Source organism: Mchenga conophoros, linkage group LG18, assembly GCF_057382185.1.
Source record: "Mchenga conophoros isolate Kocher_MC1m ecotype Shallow Benthic linkage group LG18, M_conophoros_male_GT1.1, whole genome shotgun sequence".
In the NCBI taxonomy this organism is placed as follows: Eukaryota; Metazoa; Chordata; class Actinopteri; order Cichliformes; family Cichlidae; genus Mchenga; species Mchenga conophoros.
The window spans coordinates 8,359,539-8,376,528 of NC_140543.1; the positions used below are offsets into that span (position 1 = coordinate 8,359,539).

At 38.9% G+C, this 16,990-nt stretch overlaps 1 protein-coding gene across 1 annotated transcript; it reads right to left on the reverse strand.

Moving 5' to 3' along the window:
* Positions 1-940: 940 nt before the first annotated feature.
* Positions 941-5,850, reverse strand: LOC146553147 (uncharacterized). The gene is made up of 5 exons (XM_085255105.1): positions 5,274-5,850; positions 5,115-5,183; positions 1,698-1,768; positions 1,164-1,191; positions 941-1,020 (listed from the first exon to the last, which is right to left on the reverse strand). Exons 1-5 carry the CDS (start codon positions 5,338-5,340, stop codon positions 941-943), a joined length of 315 nt encoding a protein of 104 aa, XP_085111231.1. The 5' UTR covers positions 5,341-5,850.
* Between the last annotated feature and the right edge of the window lie 11,140 nt (positions 5,851-16,990).

The following is a 16,990-nucleotide window of genomic DNA, read 5'->3' on the forward strand; positions in this document are numbered from 1 at the left end:
CTGGGGCTGTTTCTCATTTGGGAAGTTCGGTTTGTTGAGTTATGTTTTGTTAAGTGGCTTTTGAGTAGAAATTTTTTAAGTTGACCTCCTTTATGGGCCAATTTTGTTCTTAATATACGTTGTTTTTGTCGTTTTGAATTTTTGTAATGATTTTGTCCTTTTTGGGGTATAATAAAACCCATTTTTTAAAGATTTCACCTGTGTCTGTATGTTCTTGGCTGCTTGGTCCCTGATAAAATGGAAACCAGAGAGTTAAATCTTTTGCTTGCCTTTAGATTCTGTGTGCTCAAATGCAGATCTCTATTTATGGAGATTACCCAGAGAGAAAAAAGCTAATCTGTCTGTTAACAACTTCACCAAAAGTGCATGATGTGACTGATGTGAATGCCGCTTTCTATAGCCTGACCTCAATGCTGATGTTTCCACTGCTTCCAAGCTGCACATAGAGAGATTTCAAATTTCACACATGATTAAACCAACTTAACTCTACCCAACCTTAGATCATTTTTATACAAAGGAGTGATAGCAGGTGATGGTGACATAGCTCACTCTCCCTGAGCCTCAGATGTGTGCTGCATGTGGCCGGATTGGTTTGCCATCTGCATCATGATGCAGGCTTCCAGGAGTCCATTCGAGCAGCAGGTGCGCCTTTAAACAGCTGCTTATGTTGCCTAATGGGCCACGCCAGCATCGGTAAAAATCTCCCCGATAAATAAAAGGAGCTGCCTGCTTTTTCAAAGTCACACTGCCATCGAGCTTCAAGACAACCACAGAAACCCAGCAGGTATCTGCTTCTAATGAGGATGGTCTGCTCTGTTTTGTTTTGCAAAACCCAAGGGGTGTGGATTTTGTTGCACCTCTGCAGAAGTTTCCCAGTCTTCTATACTTTCTAGAAAGCCATCCCTGCATTTTTGATCTTGCAGCCATTTTTCTGTTCATATCAAATTGTTTCTTGGAGCTGCGAAAGCCCCGTGGAGCGTTGAGCTGTGCCAATTCTTATCAAAGCCCCCAAGACTGGGTCTGAAAACAACAGTCAAATCACAGAAGGCCTGTTCAATGAGCAGACAAAGTGGTGGAGGTGGCTGTAACAGGCAGGTGTGTATTTAGAAGAACTGTGACTGAACATGAAAGCCCACAGCAAAGCCAGTTTGTTATTTCCTTACCAGGTGAGTCCCCACAGATCTCCTGCACCTTTCAAACAAAAACAATCCCAAACACATGATTGTGTGGTGCGGAGCAAAGACAGGCACAAACAACAATCAAATTACGTTTGTAGTAAAACCAGCAGGTATTATTAATTATTTAGCAATAAAAAGGAACCAGCACTGCAGAGAATCTCTCAGGGCTCGTGACACTAAATGTGAATAAAACAGGATCTACTCTAAAAAGCTGACATTTTCTCGCAAATTCCCTAAGAGGGAATTCTGCTGATTTTACACATGAAGCTGAGCTGAGAAGTACATATCAGTCAGAACAGGAATTTAATGTCTTCTGTGGAACTTGATACGGAAAGCAAAAACAATTACAAACCTGAGGTGTGCTGTGTTTGCTGCTTTCACACAGAACCAGAAAAATGCCACTTCAATTTGAGTGTATATCCCTGGTGCAAACCTTGTTGTCACATCAGATAAATGTCTAAAATTATCTGCTTCTGTTTTGTTAACCAGGTCGTTTGAATAAAATATTGACATAACCACCTGCTGGTTTGTTGAAACCCACAACATAATGGCCATAGTCCTCTGGATTCTTTGGAACCTGAACAAAATATCTGGATGAAAAAGTGAAAGAAAAGAAAGAAGTTAATGCCTACAAGCTGTGCGAGCAAGGTGCAGCCATACTGTACACTGTGTGTGTGTGTGTGTGTGTGTGTATGCAATGCAGATGCTAATTAGTGCTAAATTACCTACAGTTTGGAGCAAAGTCAGCCATATTATAATTATAGCAACGACAAATATATTCAGGAAGGCCAGTTCAGTAAAGTAGTGGTGAAGCCTACCAGATCTAGCTGCTAAAGCTGCCTGTGATCCCCAACAAAGCATACATTTCTATTCATTCAGAAGTTTACATTTCAGTAATTAACTTATGATTTTCTCTTGGCAGTTGTGATTAAGTGGGGAGTTTATTTATAAAACTAAAACAGCTTTGTGTGTGTGTGTGAGCCTGTAAAATGTTTATTTCTGTTGTAAAGTGGGGCATTTCAATGTTGAATGCTACGGTGGAAAAATCTTGTGAATATTTATAGAGTCTGTGTGTGAGGGCAAAGGTTTATGTTGTGTCTTACCAAGTATTACTGGGCTGCAGTTTTGTGCTGCTGTGAACCAGCTGTGGAGGATTTACAGCTGTTATGATTTAGACTGACAGGAACATTTTTCCCAACTCAGGGATCATCATAATAATTATTTTTTTTCATAATATATATATATATATATATATATATATATATATATATATATATATATATATATATATATATATATATATATATATATATATATATATATAAAAACGTTAAGACAGTTTTAAGAAGGCAGAGTTAGTCAGTCTAAAGCAGGGGTGTCAGACATGAGGTCTGGGGGCCAGAATTTTTGTAAATTAACAAAACTTTGTTTCATAAATACGGGACAGTCTGAACAACAAGCTATACCAGAATTTTTGCCATAATTTTCAGAATACTTTATTAATCCTTGAGGAAATAACTATTGTTTACAATTTAAGTTGTGCTGACAGATTTCTTTCATTTGCTACAGCAGCATTTCTGTATCATGTAGGAAAACTGAGACATCTAGTTGAAATTGCACTACTTCTCATATTAAGACATCTCAGGGAGTGAATGTGTTGTTAAACTTCTTTACACTGACAGAAAGGGGAATTTCACCAATCTGGCCCACTTAAGATCAAAGTATCTAGCCCTTGATGCAAAATCAGGTTGACATCCTTGGTTTAAAGCTGTCTTGTTAGTCAAACTGGAGTAAAAAGTAAAGATGTTATTGCATCTGTTGTTTTGACTTTGACTGTTCAATTTAAAGTCTTCCTTTTCTGAGTGACTTTATGGAAGTCACTGATGAGACCCGATAAAATTTGTAAACACATTACATATTCAGAAGTTGTTTGTTTATTCTTCAGAGATATGCAAATGAATCAAGATCGCTGTAATTGTAAAATATAAGCTAAATGGCTAAAGCTATCCCTCTGTTCCTTCCTCATGGGTAAAATAGCAAGTATCTTTGTTTAATTTTGAATTTAAATGAGGTACAAATTCACCATATTTGAAGATGTGCACTAAAAGGGGTATAGTTTGCACAAAATTAATCCCAATCACACACAAAAAAGGATTTACGGCAGTTGTCAAGCCTCTTTCAGGTGGGTATGGTTTTAATTTTCTCTAAATGTTTTAGCAATGTATCCCAAACAGCAAAGAATCTCTCCTTCGACCCCTTGACAGCGTACTTTATCTTTTCCAACTGTATAAATTGTGTCAGGTCACTAAACCACAAAGCCGCTTTGGGTGGCTTTTTTGACTTCCAATGCAACAATATCCTTCTGCGTGCAAGCAGTGTAGTGAAAGCGATTATGTTTTTAATGACTCTTCCTTAATGTTCTATGTCCACTATCTGCGACACCAAATATACCCATACCTGCATTGGGTTGAAGCTCAACATTCAATGTGTCGGACAATGTTTTGAAAATTGTTGACCAGTAGGCTTTTAAAGTTGGACATGACCAAAACATTTGTGTTAAATCTGCAGAGGGATTTCTACATCTCTCACAACTTGCATCTATGTTTGGAAATATTTTGGCCAGTCTTGCCTTGGATCAGGGGTGGGTTGACCTTGGGTCTGGACTGGTGGTGTGCTGCCGTGAGGAAATTGGAAGGCTGGAGGTGACCAAGGCTCTGAGAAAGGTGGCGATGCAAGACGCCGCTTCAATTTGGCACCCGTCTTCATCAGGGGTATTGAGCCAGCATGATTTCTTTGAACATTTGAGGCCCAATAGGTTTTTAGGCCTCTGTAACAGAGCCAGGCGTATTCTAGGTTTTTTCCCCCATCCCATACAAATGAGATCAGAGCTTTATCAATAGATTTAAAGAAAATAATTTTGGAAGGTAAAGTGGGATACACTGAAAAGGATAAAGAAACGTGGGGTGTATATTAATTTTTTTTTTTTTTTTTTTTTTTTTTATACAGTTTACCCTCCCTGCCAACGATAAATGAAGTGGCTTCCATTTCTTTAAGTCTGATTTGACCTTTTCAAGTAACTCACAGAAATTTTCTTCATAGAGATTATGCAGATCTCTATTTATGCCTAGATATTTAAAGCCGTTTTGAAAGGTAGCAAGTATCTTTTTAACCACATTTGTAAGGGATGAGTAAGACTCACTGGTTTGCATATTTAGTGAAAGGATGGTGAACAGGTTTCCCCCTTGGGACAGTTTCCACTCTTTTTTTGCATCTAGAAAAATGTCCCACCATTTGTTAAATAAATTATGGAGGTGGTACAACAAACAAAGAAAACATACCTATATGATAGCAATTGTCTAGTGCCTTGAGAGCTTATTTATATGCAGACTGCAGAGGCTTTATTACTGCATCAGTGGTGAAATAAACAACAACAAGCAAATAAATCTCAACAGCTTCAAGTGTTGGGTAATCATGAATAAATTTAGTTTAACTAAGATTTTTTTGCTTTTGTAGGAAGGTGCTAATTTTGTTCTTTAAAAACAAAACAAAAACAAAAAAAAATCAAGGCTTTACTTTATAAAGATACCATGATATTAAAAATTGGACCTACATCACTGACTGAATATCTTTGAGAAAAACAATTTCCTTAAAAAAAAAAACCAAAATACAACTTTTTAAAACAAATTTTAGCATAAAGGAAAAAAGAAAAAAAAAAGAAAAAAAAAAAAAGCTGCAAGCCATACATACAGTTACTTTAAAAACAAACAACAGCATAAATATTCTCCTCACAGACTAAAAACAATTAGGCAATCAAATCAAGAGTTCAGGCAGCAGCTTTGGTTCAGTCCACTGATGCTGACTTCCATGCAGAGCAGCATGGTACCTTCTAGCAATGTTTGACAGCTTTGACAACAGTTACATCAGAATCTGACATACCTCTATGACTGCTGGTTTCCCACCTGGCGCGCTTCTCCCTCACAGAAATCTCAGGAGAGCAACTCCATCCTGTCTCATAAGACAGAGGGGCATGGGAGGAATTCTCCGCTCAGTTGGCGTGCAACCTGCTGCAACTATTTCAAGTTGCTTGACACTAACCTCTTCCTTCAGGCAGAGAAAAAGACGACCTCCATTCTGGTGCAGAACCAAAGCGAAGCACAAACATGCAGAGATCTTCTATGATGGAAGATCTGTAGCTTTGACATCTCTGCTGGGCAAATGTGTGACGCAAAGGGCTTGTCAGGAGAAAAAAAAAGAAAAAAAAAAAGTGTAAAAACTGACCCTGTCGAGTCTGATTACATTGTGAAACAGGAAGAAGAGTAAGCTTGGGGCTTTGATGCCCCGTGGTGCCACAAGATGAATTTGAAGAGATGTAGTCTGATATTTTTCTTTCCTGCAAATTCTGAACAATTTTAATTATTCAATTTAAAAGACCAAAATAGGAACGATTAATAATCCTGCTGTGGTCTCAGTACTCAATGTCAAGCATGAGAAAAACAGAGATCCAACAGAGAATATTTCTTGAACAAAGATAGAAAGCCTTTACTGTCATTGCATTAAGGATACAAAAAGACTGGCGCACCAAGGCTAACTTTACGTGCTTGCATTGTGGTTTAAAAAAAAAAAAAAAAAAGATTACATTAAGCACACCATAAAAGGACTACTTAAATAGAAGCATTTTAACATCAAGCACATTGCAAAGAACCACATCCAGACAACATAAAATACTGCAATCAATAAAGTGCCGGCGTCAACTGATTTTGCAAAAGTAACAGTTTTCGCAACATAAAGCATAATAAATAGCATATAAACATTGTGTGTGGACTGTGACTGCTCATCTTGTATGGTGAGAGTGAACAGTCTCAGGCAGAAAGTGCTTGTGTGTGTCTGTAAGTCAGTTTTTAGTAACCTGTAGCATCTCCCTGACCGCAGAAGGTCAAACAGAGTCTCTGAGATGAGAACAGTCTTTTACAACATTTTGGCCTCTGGAAAGGTGACGTATGTTTGCAATGTCTCGAAGGGAGAGATAGGGCAGTCAATTACTTTTTGGGCAGTGATGATGACCCTCTGTGGAGCTTTTCTGTCAGCTACAGAGCAACTGGCATAACACACTGTGAGGCAGTATTTGAACATCCTCTCTACTGCGATATAGCCAAACATCACCACAAACTTCTGTTCAGAGGTTATTTAAACGAGGGTGCCGGATGGGCCTAGCTGCAAGGCTGAGTATGCCCACATAAAGCACCGGTGCAGAGCATGTTGCTCTCCAACAACAGATCCACCACAAACACAAAAGGAATGACATTAAGCTACTGATAACTGTCTGATGATAATAATAGAGAACTAGCTTCACCAGGTTACTGTATAACTAGCAAGCTGCACGTAGTGTTCACACAGCCAGCTCGTAGACCTTTTTAAGGCCATGAAAATGCAATACTCCGTGTCAAGAACATACTATAAGATACAGAATCCTAATTTTTCAGCATTTTATTAAAAATCTGATACTAGTGTGTGGCTGATGTTATTTGAGGTTACCTGTTACACATTTCTTTATTTTTATTATTTCACTCTATAGCAAAGTAACTACGCACAATGCAACCGCTCAGTCTATCCACTGTCTGAAATAAGCTGCTCATCTCTTTAAGCCAACTTTCTTCTCATTGGGTGCCCCTCGCTAACGAAACATTTTCAGGTGGGTGGGGCTTCCGTACTCTGACCATATAAGGGGGATCTGCTATTACTGACACCATATTGGTGACATCAGATCATTCTGAAGCCTGTGTTTTTGGCTCACTCGGATTACTTTAGTCACACCAAAAGACCTTTAAAATTCACCGTATTTTTCAATATAAAAGACTAAACGCATGAAGACATTTAATTCATTGGAGTCTTGTAGTCTGTGAAGGAAATAATGTGGAGCACATAGTGATTAAACAAGCATGTGCCCTTATCTTTGAAAGGAAAGCACCCTTATTACAAAGTAAGGAACTGCTGTTGTTGTAACGTTGACATTTAAAAATGATTTATACGGTTTCAATGCCTCAGCTCTGTCTTTTCAAATTACACATAATCAGGCCAGTGCTCTTAGAAAGTCTAGAGCAGAATTTTCACCTCATCTGTATCCAAGCATGAGGTTATACGGAAAAGTTAAAGCAAATTTAAGGCTGTCACCAGCAAAGCTCCAGGAGAAAACCTGCAAAAGGAGTGAGAAGTGTAAGGTCAACACAGTCAGCAGATTGGCTAAAGATTTCCTATTCCATGTCTGCCAGTGTGATTTGTTTGACTCCCATACAGTATCTTCTTCCTTTCTATCTATCAGTATTGTCAACACAAAGATAAAGTCCCATTGGTTTTTTTTCGTACAAGATGATCAAAGTGATTCTGATTGTTGTTCATTGTCTCACTCAGGAGAGCTTAGAGGTCATTTTTCATCCAGCCACTCTGATGCTTCAGCCCAAAACGCTCCACAGAAAACTGCTTTTCTCCGATTCACTGAAATCTGTCTCTGTCTCATGCAGTTCAAAGCTGTGCAAAGTAATAATCCATCACTGGGCGCGCTGACCTTGGGACATAAGCGGCATCACAACAACAACACAAACGGCACAGAGAGGCGACAACTTTCAACACCTGTTCCGACTGGCTCGCTGCCCATTGCCAATATGGATGAGTAGAAATATGGATCCAGGTGGGATGTGAATATGGATGCGATCACAGCTTTGATTATGGTGGAAACACAGTGAGATGGAGCTGGGAATAGATTGATGGATTCATGGAGAGATAGAGAGAACGAAGTTTTATTCGTGTAAAATATTCCGATGTAGTGAATTTAATTATGATGACAAATCTGGTTGTACATGAAAACAGCATGGGTGGCAATATAGATGGTTTCAATAAAGTTGCTTTAATGCTATCCAGATAAATCCCTTCATATCTGCTGTGCGTGGTAAATTAATGACTCCAAATGTAACTCTCACTGCTCAGAGGCGCTCGTGATTAATTTCTGATCGCAATGTGTAAAAAAAGAAATCAGCAGGAGAAACGATCATAATGAAGCAAGCCTAAACCTCTCCCCCCCCCATTCACAAAAAAAAAGATGTGAGGGAAAGATACTATGGTCTGTTTATTGAAGACACTGATGTCATTAAGTCCTCAAGCAAAATGCTCATATCAGACATCGTTCTTACAACATAAAATAACCCATCTGAGGGGAACCTGTGCACTTATTCTGGAAACATTTCTACTTTAGACGTGGAATCAGGAGAAGGATGGATGACACAATGTTCAACCAGGAATAATAACACAGATTGAGTCTTTTCCAACAGTGGTTGCACTCAAGCAAACAGAACTCGTTATGAACATGGAAGGCTCCCTTTAATTATTATTTTAAATGTCATGCTTTTGTTTAACAAATCAATGGTGGTTTCATGGAAATGGTCTTTTTTGCACCATGCAGATATGTAGTTCAAGCTACAGTGTTCAAGTTGTAAGTTAAACCTTTCATAAACTTATTACTGCTGTATATAATCAGGATAAGGAACAACATGTACCACAAGGCGCATTAAGCGAAACAAAACAGTAAGATAAGTCAAACTTCACTCAATTCATTCTTCTTGCTTCATCCATTTCCGTACCATTGACTCATTAATGTTAAGGAGCTGCTCTATTCCCATGTTGTTGAAGTATATTAATGACTAACCTCGTATGGATTATCTCAGTTGTTCTCCTGACTGAAGTTTGGTTCGTTTACAGCATCCTGCCATGCGATTACAATTGTCCCCAACCATCAGGAACCCTCACCTCTACTTTTATCCAGTGGAACAAAGTTAGCGCTCATCCTCCAGCTTCACTGCGTATATGTTATGCTAACATAGCTGTGTCGCTAGTGATCGTGTAACACATCATTATATACCAGCTAGTCCAACTTCAGCAACCCTACAAAAGTCACTGCTGTTTAGTTTTCTGTCTTCATTTATGTTGGAAGTGACAGCAGAGCTGTACGTTTCAATTTATTCAGAACATGCTATATCATGTTCGGGTGGAAACTATCGAGCTAACTCCCTGCTAACTTCTAACTCATTGTTCATTAGACTTTGGGACCTGAAGCAGATGGAGTTTTGGACCCAGATTACTCTGTGAGGCTCTGACTACGGTAGCCGTAATGCTCCGACAATCCATCAAGCGGTGTGGCTTCGTAGCTTACCGAAGTCATAATAAAAGATTTGACAGATTTGTGAGCACCGTGTAGCACATAACATCGGTTCGAGGTCAGTAAGCACAACCAGAATTCATACATAAGGTGCACCGGATTATAAGGCGCACTGTCGATTTTGAGAAAATTAAAGGATTTTAAGAAAATTAAAGGATTTTAAGTGCGCCTTATAGTGTGGAAAATACAGTATATGTTATTTACATAAAGGTTTGCCCAAACTGAAGAGACATTTCAAACCATCTAATTTTGCAAACAAATGCTTAATGTGATTTGTTGCAAAATACATTTGTTGCAGGAGTGGTACTGATTTTTGGTCTGGATCACCATTTTGCTAATATCTGCAATATAAAGAAATCAACTCTTTAAAACAAAACAAAACAAAAAAAACTAACTTCATGGGAGCATCTGCTTCGGCTCCAGCTGGGAGCGAGGAAACTGAAATGTTTTCATTTAATTTCTCTGAAAGCACATCAGTGAGTGTACAAATCCAGCTTTTCTGTGAAGCTTTACACTAAATAATACCAAAAAGGATGAGAAAGGAAAAAAGATTAACACGACTGATCTCAGCCTCCTCTGGACAGAGCGTTCAATCACAGATGTTTTTCTTTTCTCTCTCTTTGTCACTTTGTACGTGAAGAGGATTTCTCACCAGTGACCACATGACTTCTGAATTTCAATTAGGGACCTGGAGTATATGGACAGCTCTCACTTAGCAAAGATAGGGATCTTTTAAATGTCATATAATCTATATACACTTACCAGTAACTTTGTTAGATACACCTTGCGAGTATTGATTTGGATCACCTTTTGCCTTCAGAACAGCCTTCATTTGTGCATTCATTGGTTTTGAGAGACGCTCTTCTGCAGGGGTGTCGGACTCGAGGGCCGGTGTCCTACAAGTTTAGATGTGTCCAACACAGCTGATTTAAATGGCTAAATTACCTCCTCAACATGTTTTGACGTTCTCCAGAGGCCTGCTAATGAACTGATCATTTGATTCAGGTGTGTTGACCCAGAGTGATATCTAAAACCTGCTGGACACCGGCCCTGGAGGCCTGGAGTTCGACACGCCTGCTCTTCTGCATACCTTGGGTGTAATGAGCTCAATAGAGTCAAGTAATTCTTCTGCTCAGTGAACTGCTACACACTGAGTATTTTCTCTTTTTCTGGACCAGTCTCTGTTAACCTTGATGGTTTATAAGTCAAACCCTGAACCGGTTTGTGGGGATAATCTTCATCTACTTATTTTCTGTATTTATTTCCTTTTGTCTGTTGAGGCATTTTTCTGTTTTTCTGATTTATGTCAAGGCAACATGTATGTCCTATCTAATACGTGGTTCTGATTAGACGTTATTGCCACTGGTCGTCTTCATGTGACTTATCACGGGTGATTTAAAATGGCGTTTCCCTGTGTGTCACTGTCTGTTGAAGAGGAGGTGTCCTCCAACCGTTGCACATTACTAGATGCAGTAAATAAGAAAATTTGAGTTCTGCTGTGGGCAAACTGTCAATTCTTTTCTATGTTCAGCTCTGCACTTGCCCCACGTGGTGGTGAGGATGTACATGGATTTCTTTAAATAACAGTTGAACAGGAGGTACTTGGGGAAGTGGATGGCGACTTTTTGATGCAACATTTCGCAGCCTTGCCTGGTGCGGCATTAAATGCGCTCTGTGTTTTCCTTTAAGTCCAGTCAATTTGATTTGTAATGACTTTAATCAAGGCTGCAGTCTCACAGGGCTTCACGACGCCTACATTTTGAAACAACAAATGAAAACAAGGGTAGCAATGCTTTCTAAATCTAGAATCTGCCTGGTGGGGAAATTAAACTGCAGCTGCCAGTTCTAACAGCTTTCTCTGAGCAAAAATAAGAAAAAATGCAGAAAACCGATGTGAGGTTAAATAGATCTATTTAGAAATACATTATTCATGTGCCCTTCAGTAGACATTAAACTGACTTTAAATTATAGCCTGAAAACATTTCTCTTGCCTCGTTGTTGGCTGAATATATTGCCCTTTTAAAGCATCTGCAGGGATGGTTTTGCACTAATGATTCCTGCAACGCTTGACCATAATCCACTTTACTCTGCTGTAGGTTGATAATATAAATCCCACTGTCACAACAGGAAAACATGTTAAGAGATTTGTGGTTATATTTACAGATTTTATATCCTGTGTACTTTGGCTTAATAAAGCTGTTTTCTGAGCATCTTATCAAGCACCGAAAACACACAACCAATGTCAGCGTAATCCTCATGGTGCCAAGCGACTGTCAAAGCATCTTTGTTCCTCTGCCCGTCACCTGGATAAAAAGTAAACTGATCCTAAATTGAACAATATACGCTGCCACTGCTGCTCCTGTGAGAGTCATTTCGCATTGACTCTGGAAAATCTTTTGAAAAAGCTCTAAAAAAAAGAGAGAAAAGTTGACCAAGTTGAAGATAGCCTGACAATATCTGGGAAAATATAACAACAAACTGAAGAAGAAGAAAAAAAGAGACAATAATTTGAGGGAGAATGAGATGGAGGCTCCTGCTGAGCAGAAAATAGCTCACCATCTCGGTTTGTGAGATAACAACAAATAGGAGGCTTCTGTAAATGTCATCCTGTGGGCGTGTGTAATGGGAGGTGTGTCACAGGGTAAATGAGAGACTTTAGCTGGAGAGAACCTCATGATATCGACTGTAATGGGACAGCTTAGGTGATACCTGCAGGAAAATGGAGGCTTCTTACTGAGATAATTATATGACTGAAAACATGGGTAATTTTCATCACAATCTTAAAGAATTGAAAATGACTTGGGCTTGTTGAATATCACTTTAGAGTCCAAGTCATTTACGGGCAAACATGAGAAAATTGGCATTTGTGCAGGTGGAAGCTGAATTTCTGAATTACATTATGTTTTAACAGAACAGGCAGCTCATGTTGTAAAATGAGCCGAGGCTGCCGAGAATAAATCTGAGCTTTTTTTTTTTTTTTACAGCAGAATGTTTTTAAAGGTTTAGTTTCATTAAAAAATCAAAGAAAAGAAAAGAAAAAGATTTTGCTGTACTAACATGGATTAAAATGTGTCTAACACTATCAAACAGATTATGACATCTAAATTTTTAAGGTAACTTCTATTACCTGTTAATGATCCTTAGACTGCATTTAAAAAGATGACATCTTCTCATCTAAAAAGTTAAGCTGCGACTCAAGATCATAGCAAAGTGTGTAATGGACACACTGGTAAACCCTCTGGATGTTCAGCTTTCTCTGTCCTAAGCGTCAAATGGACATGCATGGTTAATTTGCACTACCAGCAGGGGGAGATAATATTTAACGCCAACAAGTCGCTACCACCTGTGGGAGGTATGAAATACATTCCAGGCTCCTTCCATGCCAGGAACTATTAAGACGGTGGCTGATATGTATTTAGAAGTAAATGTGCCAGCAATGTCTCTTTAAATGTTTTCCATTTATTTTTTCATGTTGGCTTGAAATAAAATATCGCCATCTGCTGGTACTGCAACTTACCGCAACTTAAGCAACTTGCGACAGGCAAAGCTTGACATCGTTACACGCATTGCTGTGGCTAGAAGTGCCGCAAATCTGTATTTTTTTGAATGCCCACCAGGGGGCTACTCATCTGGCTGCAAAAATAAATATGATTGTGTAAAAGTGTAACAGAAAAAAGCTATTTTCAGTTCAGATCAGTTCATAATACTACATAATGTTCAGTTTGTAAATTATGGATGCTCTAAGAGTCAGAGTACTTTGATGGACTTCTGGGTATACAGGGTACACCCTGGTGACCTGCACAGAGTGTACCTGCCTGCAACACCATGAAAGTTTGGATGGGCTGCAGCTCTCTTGTGACGCTGAATTGCATAACATGCAGAAATGTGTATCCATTCTCTACCTCTATTCTACCTGGAATAGAGACAGAAAGGAAGATCAGACAAGATATGCTTTAAGCTGGCCTACCTTGCAATTGACAAGTTTCTGCTGTATTTGTATAGCGCTTTACTTAGTCCCTATGGACCCCAAAGCGCTTTACACTACATTCAATCATCCATCCATTCACACACAGGTGATGGCAAGCTACATTGTAGCCACAGCTGCCCTGGGGCGCACTGACAGAGGCGAGCTTGCCAGACACTGACCACCACCAGTAGGCAACGGGTGAAGTGTCTTGCCCAAGGACACAACGACTGAGACTGTCGGAGCCAGGACTCGAACCGGCAACCTTCCGATTACAAGACGAACTGCCAACTCTTGAGCCACGATCACTTTGTTTACGAAACACCTCAGCTTGATAGACTTCACTTGTCAGTGAGGTATGTCATGGAGGTTAACTCCATCTTCTCTACATCGTACAGCAGCATGACTTCAGTCCTTCAATTTTCAAAAAAAGAGCCTTTTCCGACTAAACGGTTTGCAAAGGATAAAAACAAACAGTCTTAGAGACACAGACATCCAGGTGACGAATTTCTGGAATTAGATTGTTGGACAGTGTCAGAAATCTCCCAATCTCACATATTCCTGCTGTCAGATATTTGAAGGTCCTTCCGGCACATTTTTTTAAAACTTTCTAGTTTATGCAGAAATTTTTGAGGAGATGTGAAATTCTTTCTACCTCTCTTTCTTCATTCTTCACATTTGTGCATACTACTGCGACAACAGAAAGGAAATGAAGAGCACGAACTGCTATCTCCAGTTTTCCAGTTTAATAGTTCAGTTTGTCCCCTCCTGTTTTAGAACAATGGACTTTTTTAATTGCATCGTGAAGAGACACAGGAAATACACATTTTTGTATTCATTGCAACAAAATCAAAGTAACAAGAACAACAGAAGCGTTATTTTTCAAATATATGACAAGGTATATAATGTCTAATGACTCGACTGGATAAACATCTGACAGCACTGTGTTCAGGTTAATTACACCTGCTAAAGGCTCAGGATACATGAGCCAGGAAGTGCAGGGCACAGAGACAGCTTACATAACTAAAAGTAAAGGATGAGAGCGAGAGTTAAAAACGGGACTGTATTTTATCCATACACAGTGGTGATTAATGATGAAACCAGGCAGCTAAAAGACAATAGAGATGATGCAATCACAATGGAGGGAAAGAAACAAAAAGTAGGAAGTAAAGAAGACACGGTAAACACGCAACAGGCTAGCACTAAAAATGAAAAGCAGAAACCAGGAAATGTCTGTGTAGGTTTTCAGTCATGGTAGCCTTAAGAGCTTAATAAAAGAAGACAACTAAAGAAGTCCAGTTGCTTTCCTGTTTTTAAGCTCTCAATAGAGCTGTTTAGAAGCTGATTCACATATAGACATAACATTGATCTTAGGCAGCATCATGTGTCGGCGTTGAGAAGCGGTTGGATTATCATGCAAATGTCAGGCTACAGTGCGCTGCTGATGGTTTTTAAACCAAGTTTTCCTCCATGGTCACAATGACTCACTAGTCAGTGATTGAGTCTAACAGACTGATGAGGGTGGAAGATGAAGGAAAGAACTCAGACAGAGGAAGGTAGAAGGCAATGACAAGTCAAGAGACAGAGTTTAAATGGAGCATTAGCTCTCCTCGTCTGCAGAGAATATTTATCAGATTGCTCTACAGTTCCCCAGTTTCGGTTTAAGAGCACCTTGACTCTTCCAAGCTCTCCTTCTTAATAGGAGATAACACTGGTCTAATCTCTAATGGAAAAATAACAGTCCCCAGAGAAACAGAGCTAATCTGTGACAGAGAAATAACAGCAGACGAGGACAACTTTTTAAACATGTCTGCCTGAAGACGACATGTACTTTTAACGGATTATCCTCACACTCATCGCCTTCTCTCCCCAAAAACATTTCCAGCCTCTCCTCTGTGTCTGCTTCCACATAGTGGAGTCAGTGTTTGCCCTGATTTGTATCAGTTATCACGGCAGAGCTACCTTACAACCTTGCTATCCAATAATGAAATGATTTTCCAGTTTCACCTCCAAATGCTCTTATCAGCCATGTTGAAGGCTGTGAGGAGGAGGGTCAAGCCTTCAACAGCCCATACATTTTTTCTATTAATTGTGATCTTTTATCCAGCTTTAAATCCCTCTAATCTGGGTAAAGACTTAAATCTGATAAAAAGTTAGAAATCAATTGGATTTGTTAATTATATCTTTATGGATATGGAGTATTATGGAAAAAAATGCTCAATATATAGAGCCTGATTAAACGCCACGTTTACTGATGTTTACCTTACAAACATAAGATTGTCTGTTGTGTTGCCTGTATTTTCCCTAAGAAACTGCTAGGCACTATTGTGCAGCAGTGCAGTGTTGTTGCTGCATGAATGAACCATGGTTACTTTTCCAATTACAAGCAAAGCAACACATTCACAGTCACACAGAAATGCAAAAACAGAAACAGAATGAATTCTTATGAACTGATGAGAGAGTCCAACATTATCCCGTGAAGGTCAGGAGATCCCTGAGAATCTCCATATTGAGCATTTGAAACATCCAGGAATTTGTTTGTGCTGGTTAGGCAGCGTTTTTGTGCAAAAATTTGATGTGGAGAAGTGGAGCCCAGTGATTTTCTCCACTGACCTTACTACTCTCTACAGGCTCCCAACCACACATGCATGTGGTCAATAAACTGTCTATAGTGCTGATATAGTGCTGAGGGCGAGAGAGGGAAGGTGAGCTCTTCTCAAAAATTGCACGAGCCGCTAAGCTCTCTTTATAAGCACTCCGGTGTTCAGTGACCACAACAAACTGTCTGTTATCTGTAACCTTTTTATTTATTGAAGTTGTTGAATGAAGTAAAAGAAAAAAGACAGGCTAAAACCTCCATCTAAACATAAATACACATGTACTGTGTGGAATCCAGGGCAGTTCTAGTGGGTTAAAACTGCTTTTTCACATATCTTTGTCACATATTTCCACTGAATCTCTTTCGTTTCTTCTGTGTTTTATATACTCATTCAAAATATAAAACATATAGCAAATATGAGTACAAATCTAGGTATAATATGTGTAGCAAATGTGGATTTCAAATGGCAACATGTTTAAGGTGTTAACAAAATTATTGAAAATTAAAGCACGTTGCTGTCATAATTTATTTTTCTGCTTCTGTTTTATAGATAGATTGAGAGAAAGAGAAACAGATCACTTTACATATACAACAGTGATAAAAAACGACAAAAATAAAAAATACAAATTAGGTAAGGTAATAAAGAGTAAAAAGTAAGACTGAGATTATCCAAGAGAGTAGTTCAAATGTCATTAATAAATAATAAGTATGATATAAATCTGAGAAAGAGCTGCAAGAAGGTATAATACAGAAAAATGCCTGATAGGTATGTTGATGTGCCACAGAGTTATTGTTCAGTTTTATAGAGAACAGTAATTTCCTGCAGCGTTCTTCACGTCAGAAAGATAAAAACCCAAAATGTAATTCTTCAAAGTGTTATAACTAAAATGCCAATGAATAGAGCTGATTTTAACCATGTTGATTGACTTCTGACATTTAGGGACGAATAAGGCTTTGCACACGATTTAAAAGAGAGACAAGGTTGGAGAGGCAAGTTTGAGATGTCTTGTACATGTGCTATGGAGGGATACTGGATATATTGGGCA

Bases quoted from the DNA above. Each gene is read 5' to 3' on its own strand.
- LOC146553147 (XM_085255105.1), bottom strand. From the start codon at position 5,340: ATGTTTGTGCTTCGCTTTGGTTCTGCACCAGAATGGAGGTCGTCTTTT. The intron at 1,769-5,114 runs GTATGTCAGATT...TTTTTCATCCAG, and splicing joins GGAAACCAGCAGTCATAGAG to ATATTTTGTTCAGGTTCCAA. The intron at 1,192-1,697 runs GTGGTTATGTCA...TTTGTTTGAAAG, and splicing joins GGGTTTCAACAAACCAGCAG to GTGCAGGAGATCTGTGGGGA.